The sequence below is a fragment of the Crocuta crocuta genome, unplaced genomic scaffold (genome assembly GCF_008692635.1).
Source record: "Crocuta crocuta isolate KB4526 unplaced genomic scaffold, BGI_CrCroc_1.0 scaffold134, whole genome shotgun sequence".
Classification (NCBI taxonomy): domain Eukaryota; kingdom Metazoa; phylum Chordata; class Mammalia; order Carnivora; family Hyaenidae; genus Crocuta; species Crocuta crocuta.
In genome coordinates, this window is record NW_027530183.1 from 4,022,969 (window position 1) to 4,035,883 (window position 12,915).

The 12,915-nt window shown below is 32.3% G+C and overlaps 1 protein-coding gene across 16 annotated transcripts in view; it reads left to right on the top strand.

Annotated features, from left to right (window-relative positions):
* Positions 1-12,915, top strand: part of MAPK10 (mitogen-activated protein kinase 10) — a 291,326-nt gene that overhangs the window by 224,008 nt on the left and 54,403 nt on the right. The window contains exon 7 of one of the 16 annotated variants that reach the window (XM_077765154.1): positions 1,919-1,990. The exons of the other annotated variants lie outside the window; for them this stretch is intronic. Within the exon in view, the coding sequence (XP_077621280.1) occupies positions 1,919-1,990 (72 nt within the window). The remainder of the gene's footprint in view (positions 1-1,918; positions 1,991-12,915) is intronic. 16 annotated transcript variants of the gene reach the window in all.

Consider the following 12,915-nt stretch of genomic DNA (forward strand, 5'->3'; position numbering starts at 1 on the left):
GAATATATCTAATTCTAATATATATTCATACTTACCATGTACCAGTCAACGTAGAAGGATCTTTACCAGGAATAATCCTTTCAAATCTTTTAAAAAATTCTCATGATAAATACTGTTTACCATCCACATTTTAGAGGATGAAATTTTATATTTAGAGACATGAAGTAACTTGACCAAGGTTATAGAGTTAAAAGAGCAATGGAATTGGTTTTGCAGAAGAAAAAATGAGATAATATAGAAGAGATTTTTTTTGCATTAAATAAAAAATAAAAATAAATGTTTTCTGACTCTCGATAGAGACTCCCAGATCTGTTTGTGGCAAAAGCCACCTTTTCCAAATGTTTGAATGGAAACAGGCAAGAGGAAATCCTGCTTATTGAGTTTTTTAGCTCTCTATTTTTTTGTCTGTGTCTTCCACAATATCTATAAAAATAGATATACTGTAAATAGCAACTTAGACTGGTCACTTTGGATAGTATGATAAGAATACTTGCAATTCCAAAACAAATGCATTTTCAGACATCTTTTTCGTTTTTTCTTTAATCAAAGATTCTCACAATACCAACCTGTTGTGAGACAGATAATTATCCATAATTACAAATGCATTAATAGTAAAGGGATGCACAACTGTTTGCTCTATCTTTCCCTGATATTTTTGCATGTCACTTGCTTTCCTAAAATGGAAGCAAAACAAATTTGCTTCTCTTGGTATGCTTATCACCTTCAAATCTGTAACCATTTCTTTGCAGTGATCACTCCCTTTAGGTGTTAAGTCAGACAATGGAAACTTTGAGTTTAACCTGAGTGAGATTTTCACATTGGAAAGAATCTCATGAGGAATTCTTTTAGGTCACTGCCAAATTACAAAATGTAATTTGAAGAGTAAGTGGAGCAAAATTATAGTGTACTGCTATTTTAATGTCCTTCTCTATTTGCTCCCCCTCAACATCCCTTATTCCTCTAGGTTACTTTCCCCCTTAAGAAGGACCTATCTTATCTCTCTTTCTGACTTTTCAGTAGGAACACGTGAGTAACCAAGTATGGTTAAAGAGAGAGATTTTACTTTCTTGCTTCGCCTTTTCCCATTTTGCCCCTCCCTGTGTACCCTCTGCCCCGGCTTACTGGTTTTAAGTTCTGGATGATAACTGGCAATAGCAGAGAAACCATCATAATTTCACCTTGAATTCCAGGTTTCTTTGGATTCATAGTCTCAGAAGCGTCAGCACTTAAATCACGTTGTTCATTTCATGTAGAACCATCCTGTTTTGAAAGCCAGTATTTCTTACCATTATAAAGCAACCATGTTGATTAGACTAAGACAAGGCTTCCTGTTTAGAAACATGCTCCTTTGATGGGAGTCAATGAAACTGAGCCAGCATATTTCCAAATATTCATTCTTGAACTGGCATTTTGCTTCCGGAAATTTATTCATATTTATAAATAAGAGTAAATGTGTTTTGTAAAAGAAACGCTTTCTTTTGAGGTTGCTGGCAGCTCAGCTTTTTTTTTCTTTGAAATATGGTATAGGAAAGAATAAAAAAGAAACCAATTTGCATGTTTCCATGTTAACACAATGTAGAATAATTTACAATACAAATAAGTAGGATTCTAGGAGATGAATGCAAATTAGACCTTTTAGATCAGAAACTAAATTAATCATTGAAGTATAATTGCAAAGTAATATTATCGTACATTAAGTAGTAGTGTGTTAGTTCAGTTGCATAGCACAGAAGGCCCTGACAGTCTTGTGTTCTTCTCACTTCACTGTTTTAAAACACTAATGATCTTAAGACTGACCTCTTACCCAGTCAGGGAAAGGCCAGATCATTGCTCTATGGCTTGAGGAATCAAGTGTTTTCATTTATTTGCTGTTCTATTCCTATCTTCTTGTTTATCTTCATTTCATTTTTGTTTTCAGTTGACATGTGGTCAGTAGGGTGCATCATGGGAGAAATGATAAAAGGTGCAGTGCTCTTTCCTGGCACTGATCGTATCCTTCTTAGCAGCCAGTGGTCTCTATGGGTATCATTCTTAACCAATTCCCTTTGGTCTCAAACACAACACTGCTGATGGTATATATTCACTGCCTTTGGTTCTAAGAGACTCCCATGTCAAATATTACCAACTAGCATCATGGTAAAATAACCTTGCCTCCTAGCTAGATATTATGTGGATAATACAGTATCAGATATGAAATATTCAGCATGCTTTCAAAAGGTCTGCCTTAAAATTCAATCCTATGAAGCATAACGGTGATATGCTCTTCTCTTGTTTTTTTGTTACAGATGTTTTAAAATGAAGTTATATTCATAGCTAGATAATAAATGACAAAATATTTCAGTTTTAAGACTGGAGATTTATTCTCTTGAGAAATATTCACTTGACATGATTTTTTTTAATGTTCACTTATTTTTGAGAGACAGAGACAAAGCAGTGAGGGAGGGGCAGAGAGAGAGAGACAGAGAGAGAGAGAGAGAGAATCCAAAGCAGGGTCCAGGCTCTGAGCTTTGACATGGACATCTTTAGTCAGTTAGAATTATTTTCACCCTCAAATATGATAGGCTTATTTTAACACATATTCATGCATGCATCTGAGTTTCATTTTAAGATTGATTAACCTGTTAAAATTCTTTGTCATTTACTTCATTTCTAGGAATAATAGATCCAATGTATGTTCTTATTTTGTCTATATTATTAACAAGTGCAAAAATTAAAACCTCATTAATTAATAATGACTGTTTAAAATATCTGAAGAAACAAATTTCTATCCCTTGAATAAGTAAATCTTCTCTTAGGTTAGTTAGCCAGTAAAGATACCAGATACTCTGCAGCCTTAAATAGATGTAGACAATGTGTTATTAGCATATGGGTATATAATCATCTGTTTCCTTAAAAGTTAAATATTCTCTTACACTCAAGTCACTTACGAAGATATTATGTCTACATCATACTGAGGATAAAACCTCCGCTTACATGGCCATGATTCAAAAATCATATCAAATCTATAATAATGGGGTTTTAATGTATAATTAAAGGAAACTTAGTTACTAATGCAGTATATCCTAACGATATTATGATTAGCTATTTGCTCTGGGGATTAATATATTACTTGTATGGATATATGTAGTTTCATATATATATATATTCTCTGTATGTATTAAAAGACCAGTTTGGGAAATGACTGAGTAGGGCACTCAATTAATTTTTTTGGATGAAAGAACTAATCTAAAATGTTTTATTTAGTAAAAAATAAAGCTAAGCTGATTTTACTTTTATTCGTTTTTTAGTCTTAAATATAACACATTTATTTTTAAAGTTTTTCTTCTATATTGCAGTTTTGTCTTTTACATATACATTTTATTAGATAACATCTATAAATTTGCCACATTCTTGTTTATGTCATTGCTGATAAAAACTAAATAGCTTCAAATTTCTAAAAAAAACAAGATTTTTTTAATTCCAAGGAATTTTAAACTTTACTTTGGTCTTTGGACATGAACATGAAACAGTTCTTAAGTTTTGGCTAATTTTAGGCATTTGATTAAAATAGACTCAATCTGTTGACTTTGTACTCTGCTTTCTCAGAAGTTCATTGTGGTAGAATAATCAATGACTGAAACAAATATTTACCACCTCTAAATTAAAATGATTGATTTCAATTACTTTCCTTACATTTTATGTTTAAAAGATCAAATCAGATTTCCACAACTGAGTTATTAAGTACAGATTAACATTTCTTAGAATCCATTTCTTGGGAGAAGTTGCTTGGATATCATTTCAACTTGGGTATTAAAATCTCTTATAAGTAAAGCTTTAGGCTGCTAATGTTAAAGTCTCATAATAGATGCCCTTTCAATGCCTGAGCTTGGCATTTTTATATTGAGTTATTTCTGGATTCTTTCTTATAAGGATAAATTCTTGAAGGAAAAATGCGAATTATTTTCTAAAGTGGCTCCTCTGAGTGTAAGATGTGGTCTTTTAATGATTTCAAATATGTTGGTTAAAGTTTAAATCAGTCTTTTTCAAGCAACCAAATTATGGACTGAATATCATAAAGTTAAACTCTTAAAATGCAAGACGTATAATTTTTTTAATTCTCTATTATTAGAAATGAGTTAACTCAAGAAGCAATAAAATTATATCTAAGTTTATTAGTTAAATAGAACCTTTAAAATGGAGTTAGAGGTATACAATACGTATATTATACATCCATACAATCAATCATTAGAAGTCATGTTACTTTAATCAATATATCCTCAGTTATATGAACGCGTCCTCAAAATAAATGCTAAAAATCCTTGTGATATGAGGCATGCATATCTTCTTCTTATGTAAACCAATTCAACAGCAAAACTTAAGATATTAATAAGGTCTTAAACCCTTTATCTTTTATGTCTAAAAAAGTTCAACATATTATTTTTAGGGTTGAGAAATCTAGATAGCTAAAAGCAGTTCTTTTTTTAATGTTAATTTTTTAGAGAGAGAGAGTGTGTCAAGTGTGCTCACATGCTAGGGGGCGAGGGGCACAGAGAGGGGGACAGAGTATCTGAAGCAGGCTCTGTACTGACAGCACAGAGCCCCATGTGGGGCTTAAAACTCACTAACAGTGAGGTCATGACCTGAATCAAAGTAAGGCACTTCCCCAACTGAGCCACCCAGGCACCCTTAAAAGCAGTTCTTGGGGCGCCTGGGTGGCTTAGTCGGTTAAGCGTCCGACTTTCGCTTAGGTCATGGTCTCGCAGTTCGTGGGTTCGAGCCCCCGCATCGGGCTCTGTGTTGACTGCCAGCTCGGAGCCTGGAGCCTATTTCAGAGTCTGTGACTCCCCCTCTCTCTGACCCTCCCCTGCTCACGCTGTCTCTCTCTCTCTCTCCTAGAAATAAATAAAAATATTTTTTTAAAAAAGCAGTTCTTAAAATTTTATATATGTGTATGCCACTTTATTAGTAAATGCATTGTAAAGTATATATTAATTGAATGTTATTTGAATTAAATGTTTTTAACTCTATAGAAGAATCAGAATTCAGCTAATGAGATACTTATGGGAAATTTTAAGAATTTCATCACAACAGAAATATTTACTTTAAAAATTACAAGATATTTTATATGAGTGAATTAATATTAAATACATAGCTTTTGAATAAGATTAATAAAATGAACACATATATACTACCATTCAGATTGAAAAATAGAACTTTGAATCTCTTTGTGTGCTTCTCCCCTGACATGTCCTCCATTCTCCCCAGAGGTCATCACAGTCCTAAATACATGATTTAACAATCTTCTTGACTCTCCTTATATTTTTTACCACAGGCAAAGTCACCCCTAAGCAACATATGGCTTGCTCATTTGTCTTCTTAAATTCCATATATGAATTAAATCATATTTGACTTTTTCTGACTTATTTTGCTTAGCATTATACTCTATAGTTCTAACCATATCATTGCAAATGGCAAGATTTCATCCTTTTTAATAGCTGAATAATATTACATTGCTCAGTTTTAAGTTGGATTATTTGTTTTTGAGTGTTGAGTTATATCAGTTCTTTATGTATTTATGTATTTTGGGTACATACTATGTATTTTGGATACAAACCTTTCATCAGATGTGTCATTTGCAAATATCTGGATTTTATTTTTTATGTTTATTTATTTATTTTTGAGAGAGAGAGAGAGAGAGAAAGAGAGCAAGAGCAGGAGAGCAGTAGAGTAGGGAAGGGTTAGAGAGAGAGAGAGAGAAAAAAGGGAGAGAGAATCCCAAGCCAACTCTGCTGTCAACGCAGAGCCCAATGCAGGGCTCAAATTCACACACTGTGTGATCATGACCTGAGCTAAAATCAAAAGTCAGATGCTCAATCAACTGAGCCACCCAGGTGCCCTATTTCTGTTTTTCTTTTCTTTTTTTTATTATGTCCATTGATCTATGTGTATATTTTTGTGCTGGTACCATACTGCTCTGATTACTACAGCTTTGTAGTATAACTTGAAGTCTGGAATTGTGATACTCTCAGTTTCATTTTTTTTTTTTTTCAAGATTGCTTTCGCTATTTGGGATATTTTGTGGTTCCATACAGATTTTAAATTATTTGTTCCAGTTATGTGAAAAATGCTGTTGGTAATTTGATAGGAATTACATTAAATCTGTAGATTGCTTTAGGCAGTATATACATTATAACAATATTTGTTCTTCCAATCCATGAACATGAAATGTCTTTTTATTTCTTTGAATTGTCTTCATTTTCTTTCGTTAGCATTTTATAGTTTTCAGAGTATAAATATTTCACCTCTTTAGTTAGGTTTGTTCCTCGGTGGTTTATTATTTTTGGTGCAATTGTAAATGGGATTGTTTTCTTAATTTCTCTTTCTGCTGCTCATTGTTAGTGTATAGAAATACAACAGATTTCTGTACATTGATTTTGTATCCTGTGACTTTACGACTGAATTCATTTGTCAGTTCTAGTAGCTTTGTTGGTGGAGTCTTTCAGCTTTTCTATTTATAGTGTCCTGTCTTCTGCAAATAGTGAAAGTTGTATTTCTTTACTAATCTGGATGCCTTTTATTTCTTTTTGTTGTCTGATTGCTGTGGCTAGGACTTCTAGTACTATGTTGAATAAAGGTGATGAGAGTGGACATTCTTGTCTTATTCCTGACCTTAGGGGAACAGCTCTCAGTTTTTCCCCATTGATGATATATTAGCTGTGAGTCTTTCATATATGGCCTTTATTATGTTAAGGTATGTTCCCTCTAAACCTATTTTGCTTAGGGTTTTTGTCATGCATGGATATTATACTTTGTCCAATGCTTTTCTGTGCCTATTGATATGATCATATGGTTTTTATCCTTTCTCTTATTGATGTGATATATTTTGAGATCATTTCTCACTCCTAAAGAATACCCTTTGAAAGTTCCTTAGTAAAAGTCTCTGATAATGAGACTTCTTTTTTTAAATTGAGGTTCCCTTATTTCAAAGATAGTTTTGTTGGATATAGAATTTTAGATTACTAAGTTGTTTTCTTAGGGTATTTTAAAGCTACTATTCTCCCAGCTTTTTGTTTCCAATATTGCTGGTGAATAATTAACTGTCAATCTAATACTCATATTTAGACATATGCCTTTCTCCCTCCTTCATTTAGGATTTTTTCCTTTATCTTTGGTTATTTGCTGTTTCTCTGTCATGTAACTAGGTGTGAATTCCTTTCCTTTCCTCTCCTTTCCTTTCCTTTCCTTTCCTTTCCTTTCCTTTCCTTTCCTTTCCTTTCCTTTCCTTTCCTTTCCTTTCTTCTTTTCCTTTCCTTTGCCTTGCCTTGCCTTGCCTTGCCCTTGCCTTTTCCTTGCCTTTCCCTTGCCTTTGCCTTTGCCTTGCCTGGCCTTTGCCTGGCCTTCGCCTTTGCCTTGCCTTGCCTTTGCCTTGCCTTTCTTGCTTTGCTTTTCTCTCCCTTGGGATTAATTGCTTCCTAAATTCCAACCTATCTTCACTTCCTGGAATTTCTCAGTTTTCATTTTTTGAATATTTTCAGTCTCCTATTCCTTATATTATCTCCATTATAAAACTCTGGTTGAACTTACAGTAGACATTCATTTATTCAACATATGTTGTTGAATATGTGCTGGGCACTTTTTGTTTCCAGGGATATATCAGTAAACAAACTGACTGAAATCCTTGTCATCATGAGATTTATGATAAAAGGCAGTATATTGAAGGGATACTAAGGAATAAGAGAGTCAAAGTACTATGACGGGGCAGAAGTTGTCTCCTTTTGTTTTTTAAGTTTAAACATAAAATATTTTGTCAAATGTGCCTCAAATGCATTATTTCCTTGATCTCATATAAACCCGATTGTCCCTTCTTAATCTCCCTTTTGTATATGTAGTGTTATACTCAGAAATGGATTTAATCAAAGGATCTCAAATAACAGACTATAGTTTCCCCAAACTCTCCTTAAATAGAATTTTATATTTCCATTAGTGTTAGGAGTTATTTTTATTACCTTCTTTGTTTAAAGTATTATATTTCCCGGGACACCTGGGTGACTCAGTCAGTTAAGCATCCGGATTCGGCTCACTCAGATCATGACCTCACAGTTCATGAGTTCAAGCCCTGTGTCAGGCTCTGTGCTGACAGCTCAGGGCCTGGAGCCTGCTTTAGATCCTGTGTCTCCCTCACTCTCTGCCTCTCCCCTACTCATGCTCTGTATGTCTCAAAAAGTTCTTTTTTTTTTTTGAGCTATGAAATACAGAAGTCAAATTAAATTATCTCCAAGACCTCTTCCCAGTTTTAAACTGTAGGTAGTGTCAGATCCAGTCTTTATGAGGCCAGAATATCATAGCTTGAGGAAGATGTTTTGAAATCAACAATAATTTATTTATATTATGAATATCAAATTAGGTACCATGTCTTATAAGGGGTTTGTGCACATGAGGGACCCCAAATATAAACTTTCAAGAGCTTAATAAGTATTCTATTGTTGTGACAATATATTAATATATTTTGGATTTTCTTGTGTGTAAAATGTCTCTCCATTTTTCGCTTTGTAAGGAAATACAGATTACAGTAATAAATACACTTATAAGATGAATTATACTGAAATCCATATACATCATGCTTTGGATATCGGCCTTTGGATGTTCCATTTCCCATGGTATTCCATTTGTGGCCTGCTGCCAGGGAACAAATAGCCTTTACTCAAATGGTTAGCTTTGAGGTTTTTAATGTGTTTTGGCTCATAATATTTCTTCTTCCTGTGCCCATTTATAATGAAAACAAATGTTAGTTACTATTGTGCATTAAGTCACTTATTCATATTTCATGTCACCAGAGTTTCAGGGGGACTTTTGAGAGAAAAAGAACATTTTCAAATAAAAAAAAGAATAAAAACGAATTTTAAAGTAATAAAACAGCTCATGACATAACCATGAAAATGTGGATTCAGAACTACATCATATGTGTATGTATACTTCTATCTCATCTTTAAAATTCTCCTCAGAAGTAAGAGTTCTTTTGAGAGCAAATTTTATCATAGAGAAATAAAGTAATTATTGAATTAAACTGTCAATATTTTGAATCTTATATTGAATAGCTTTTGTACTTTTTATGAGTAGCACCACATGGGTGATAGCAACATATAATTTTCAACCTTTCTTAGATGATGATGATGGGCAGAACCCCTCTCTCTCTGCTGGGAGACTGTGTGTGCTACTTGCTGTAATTTCCCATCATCTTTTCAAGACAGTGACATGAGGAAGAGGGATAAATATCAGGATTTTTCTTTCACTGAAGCATTTCTAGGTGATTAACCCATAAGTTTTCCACAGCAAATAGGTCTGGATTCCTCTTTTGGTGAAATTGATTTTATTCTACTTTGTGCATTAAAGTGAAATATGTTAATACTATATCTTCAAATCTGGACTTAGTAATTTACAAGAGACTTTTAGTATATTCTGTATTAGTATTTCTTAAAATATAGTCCAGGGGCCATCTGGATTGCAGTTACAATTGATATTTTTTAATAGCATGCTATACCTATGGACTCAGAATCTTATAGATGAACATGGAGAGGGAAGGGATCTATGTTTTTGTAAGTTCCCTATATTATGAATATTCAAATTTGGGAGCCATACTTTTATATCATGACACCAACAAATGGCATGTATGCCTCCACTTCCTTATTGCACATTCATTGCAGGCATTACTGATTGATTGCAGTATTCATTCCTACAGGAGTAATATAAAGCCACACAATTATTGTAAACACAGAGCCAAGGCTTGCAAGCTGATTGGCTTGCAAGACAGAATAGCCTCTCCTGGAACTTTTCTAAACAGACTGTTCTCTTGGGTAAAATTATTTTTAAAAATATAGTTAGGAATTTATAGACAAACACTGATATCCTTTAAGTTTCAAATAGATACTAGAAAAAAAAATTTTGCATAAAATATTGACTGTGAGGCAGAGTAGAAAGCAAGTCTGAATTCATGGAGGTGTCAACTATGGAAACCATATTCATAATACCAGAAAATAACCAAAGATAGGAAAAAGCATAAAAAGAAGATACAGCTGTTTAAAGGGCATAGTAGAAACAAAGTCATTAAACAACTCTTCATGATTCCACTGAGTAGCTTCTGAAAGCTTAAATGTGCATAGAATAATTATGTTCATAATTATAATTCAAAATACCCAGAGAAGAATAAGGCATTTTTTGCACATTAAGTTCAAGGCAGTTTGTGATATGTTTTAGAAGGTTCCCAAACCAAGGAAGTTAATGTAAAAAGAGACATGAAATGTAAGTTATTAGCTAGTTGATAAAATGTACTGGAATAATTTTCAATTTTAGGATTTCAGATACTTATATTTATAATCCATACTTTGTTTTATTCATCCCTTATAGTATTATTATTTGAAGACATTAGTCATAGTCACTATTTGCATATTACCTTGTTATCATACACTGTAAAATCAAACTTTTGGTAACATGACTATTTTTTACATAGTGAATTTACAATTAGATAAGGAAATTGTCAACTGGTTTCTATTAGATGACATTTTTTCATTTGTATTAAATGCCTTTGGTAATAATGTTAAGTGTGATAATTTCTAAAATAGTAGATTAAAAATATAAAATCTATATTTATTACTTTTTTTATAACTGCACAGGTTGGAATCTATAAATATTCAGATCCTTACTCAGATAGTATAAAAGTGATGACTTATGAGTGTTGTAAAATAAATAAATCCTTTCATAAAAATAGTTTTGGCCATTCTTTAGAAAAATATTTATGATATTTTAACACATAATCATACAAATTTAGTTAATATTTGATGTATTTTTAGAAATATGGTCATTGTGGAAATCTGATAATTTAAAAATTATTTTAAAATATATCATCTTATTTTCTATTTAAAATATTAATAAAATTAATTATTTTATGTGTGAATATGTTGACCTGATAGACTAGGGGTTCCTTTTCAGAGATATTTTTTAGAGCCTGTGACAAGCATACTATCAATTTTATTGTCAAATTAAAGTAATTGCTACCACATCAATTCCAAACATGCTCTTTTACTGACTGGAATTCTTGGAACAAGCACTGGACTTGGGGCCAGGAGATATGACTTCCAATCTGGGCTTATATTGGCTAATTATGATTATAAAGAAAAATCAGGTGGTTACGTAAGAGTAGTTGGACAGAGTTGTTCATCTTGTGATCCTGTGAACATCGGGAAAGCAAGCATTTACTACTTAAATATAATAGTGTTTATAAGAAGAAAGAACTTGAAATGGATTGGTTAAAATAAAGGCACTTTTAAAGAGGACTATATCACACACTTGAAGTTAGAAGGTTAGCCACTACATTGTCAATAATAAAGATTCTTGTTTCCCTTCTTTTTGTAAACCATTACATCCAGGACCATAGTAGTGTTTCATCTAAAAAGTAACCTAAGGTAGGAAGCATACTGAATGCTTCTGTAGACTTTAATTATGATTTGCAAAAAGTAACAGTTTGACAGTTTTTATTTAATAGCTTCTAGACTATTTGACTATCCTTAAACTTTATTGTAAAAATACCATGGAATTGTCTTGGGAATGCCACTTTACAAGAAATTATTTTTTACTCTAGCTAAATGTAACTACAATATAATAATGTGTTGATATTTTGCCACCTTTGTTAAATGATTCATTTTTGGAAAATCTGACAGCTTCTTTGCCCTTTTATTTATTTGACATCAAGTCTTCAGAACTATAAGGAAGTGTGGCCAATGATTTAATGATGGCTTGGTAGAGCCATGATCACCTAACTGTATTAAAGAGTAGACTTCTTTTCATAATTTACAGTGTAAGCATGCAGATTTATTTAACTTTAATTATTGGTGTTTTCTATTTAAATATGTCTAAGTAGTTATAGCTTATCTATGTCCATAGTACTAACATAACTTTTTGTCTAAGAGTAACTTTTCACTCTAACTTGTAATCTTTTAGTTTCTTTATTTCTAATGAGTCTGACTTACTACTATATTCTCATGCACATAGTAACTTAGATGAACTTTTATTGAAACATGTTCTTGTTTAATTGTTCCTACTGTTTTGTAAAGGAATATTCTTCAGTTTTTCCCAACCATATTTCATTTTTTTAATATTACACAGTCATGATTTTTAGTTCAATAATTGAGAATGTATGTAATAGTTTAAATTTTATTCATTAAGATTATATGAGCGATAGAAGGCAATTAGCAAATTAGCTTGATGTTATCTTTGTTTAATATTTTATCTACTTTGCAATATATATTTGTTTTTGTTGAATATAGTTAATTTTGTTTTCTGTCAGGACTGCTGATCTTTTTTAGTCTAAGTCTACTGAATAGCTGGGAGTTAAGTTTTTATAAATCTCAATAGGGTAATACTATAGTTAGATCTCTGAATTGTCACAAATTGCATTAGCAGAAAAGAATTAATTAACACTAAAAGACAGGGTTATAGAAAAATAAACAATATTGGAGAGAGCACTTCTTGTGTTACTGTATTTGAGAATAATTTCTAAGGCCTTTATCATTCATTGATACATGGCAAGAATACCTGTTTGAAATCGGCTTCTTCCAGTTGGTTCTTCAGAGTTTTCATGGGTGGTATTTATCATTCTTAGGGCTCTGATGCATCAAATATTAATGATAGATGAAAAAGCAAATCTCAATCAGTGAGTATGTCTGTCAAAGATCCTTAATTTTGGAAGTATTAATTTTCATAGAGAGGTAATATTTCCTATAAAATTGCCCATGCTTAATGTACTTCTGAAATGCTTATACTTGGATGGAAATTTGTTAAGTTGAACATCCTGTATTTATCCTCATACCTCATTGAAAGCAATATTCAGGAATACAGGGCACAACTATCAGAAGTAACAAAAATAGGTATGAAACTGTGACTACC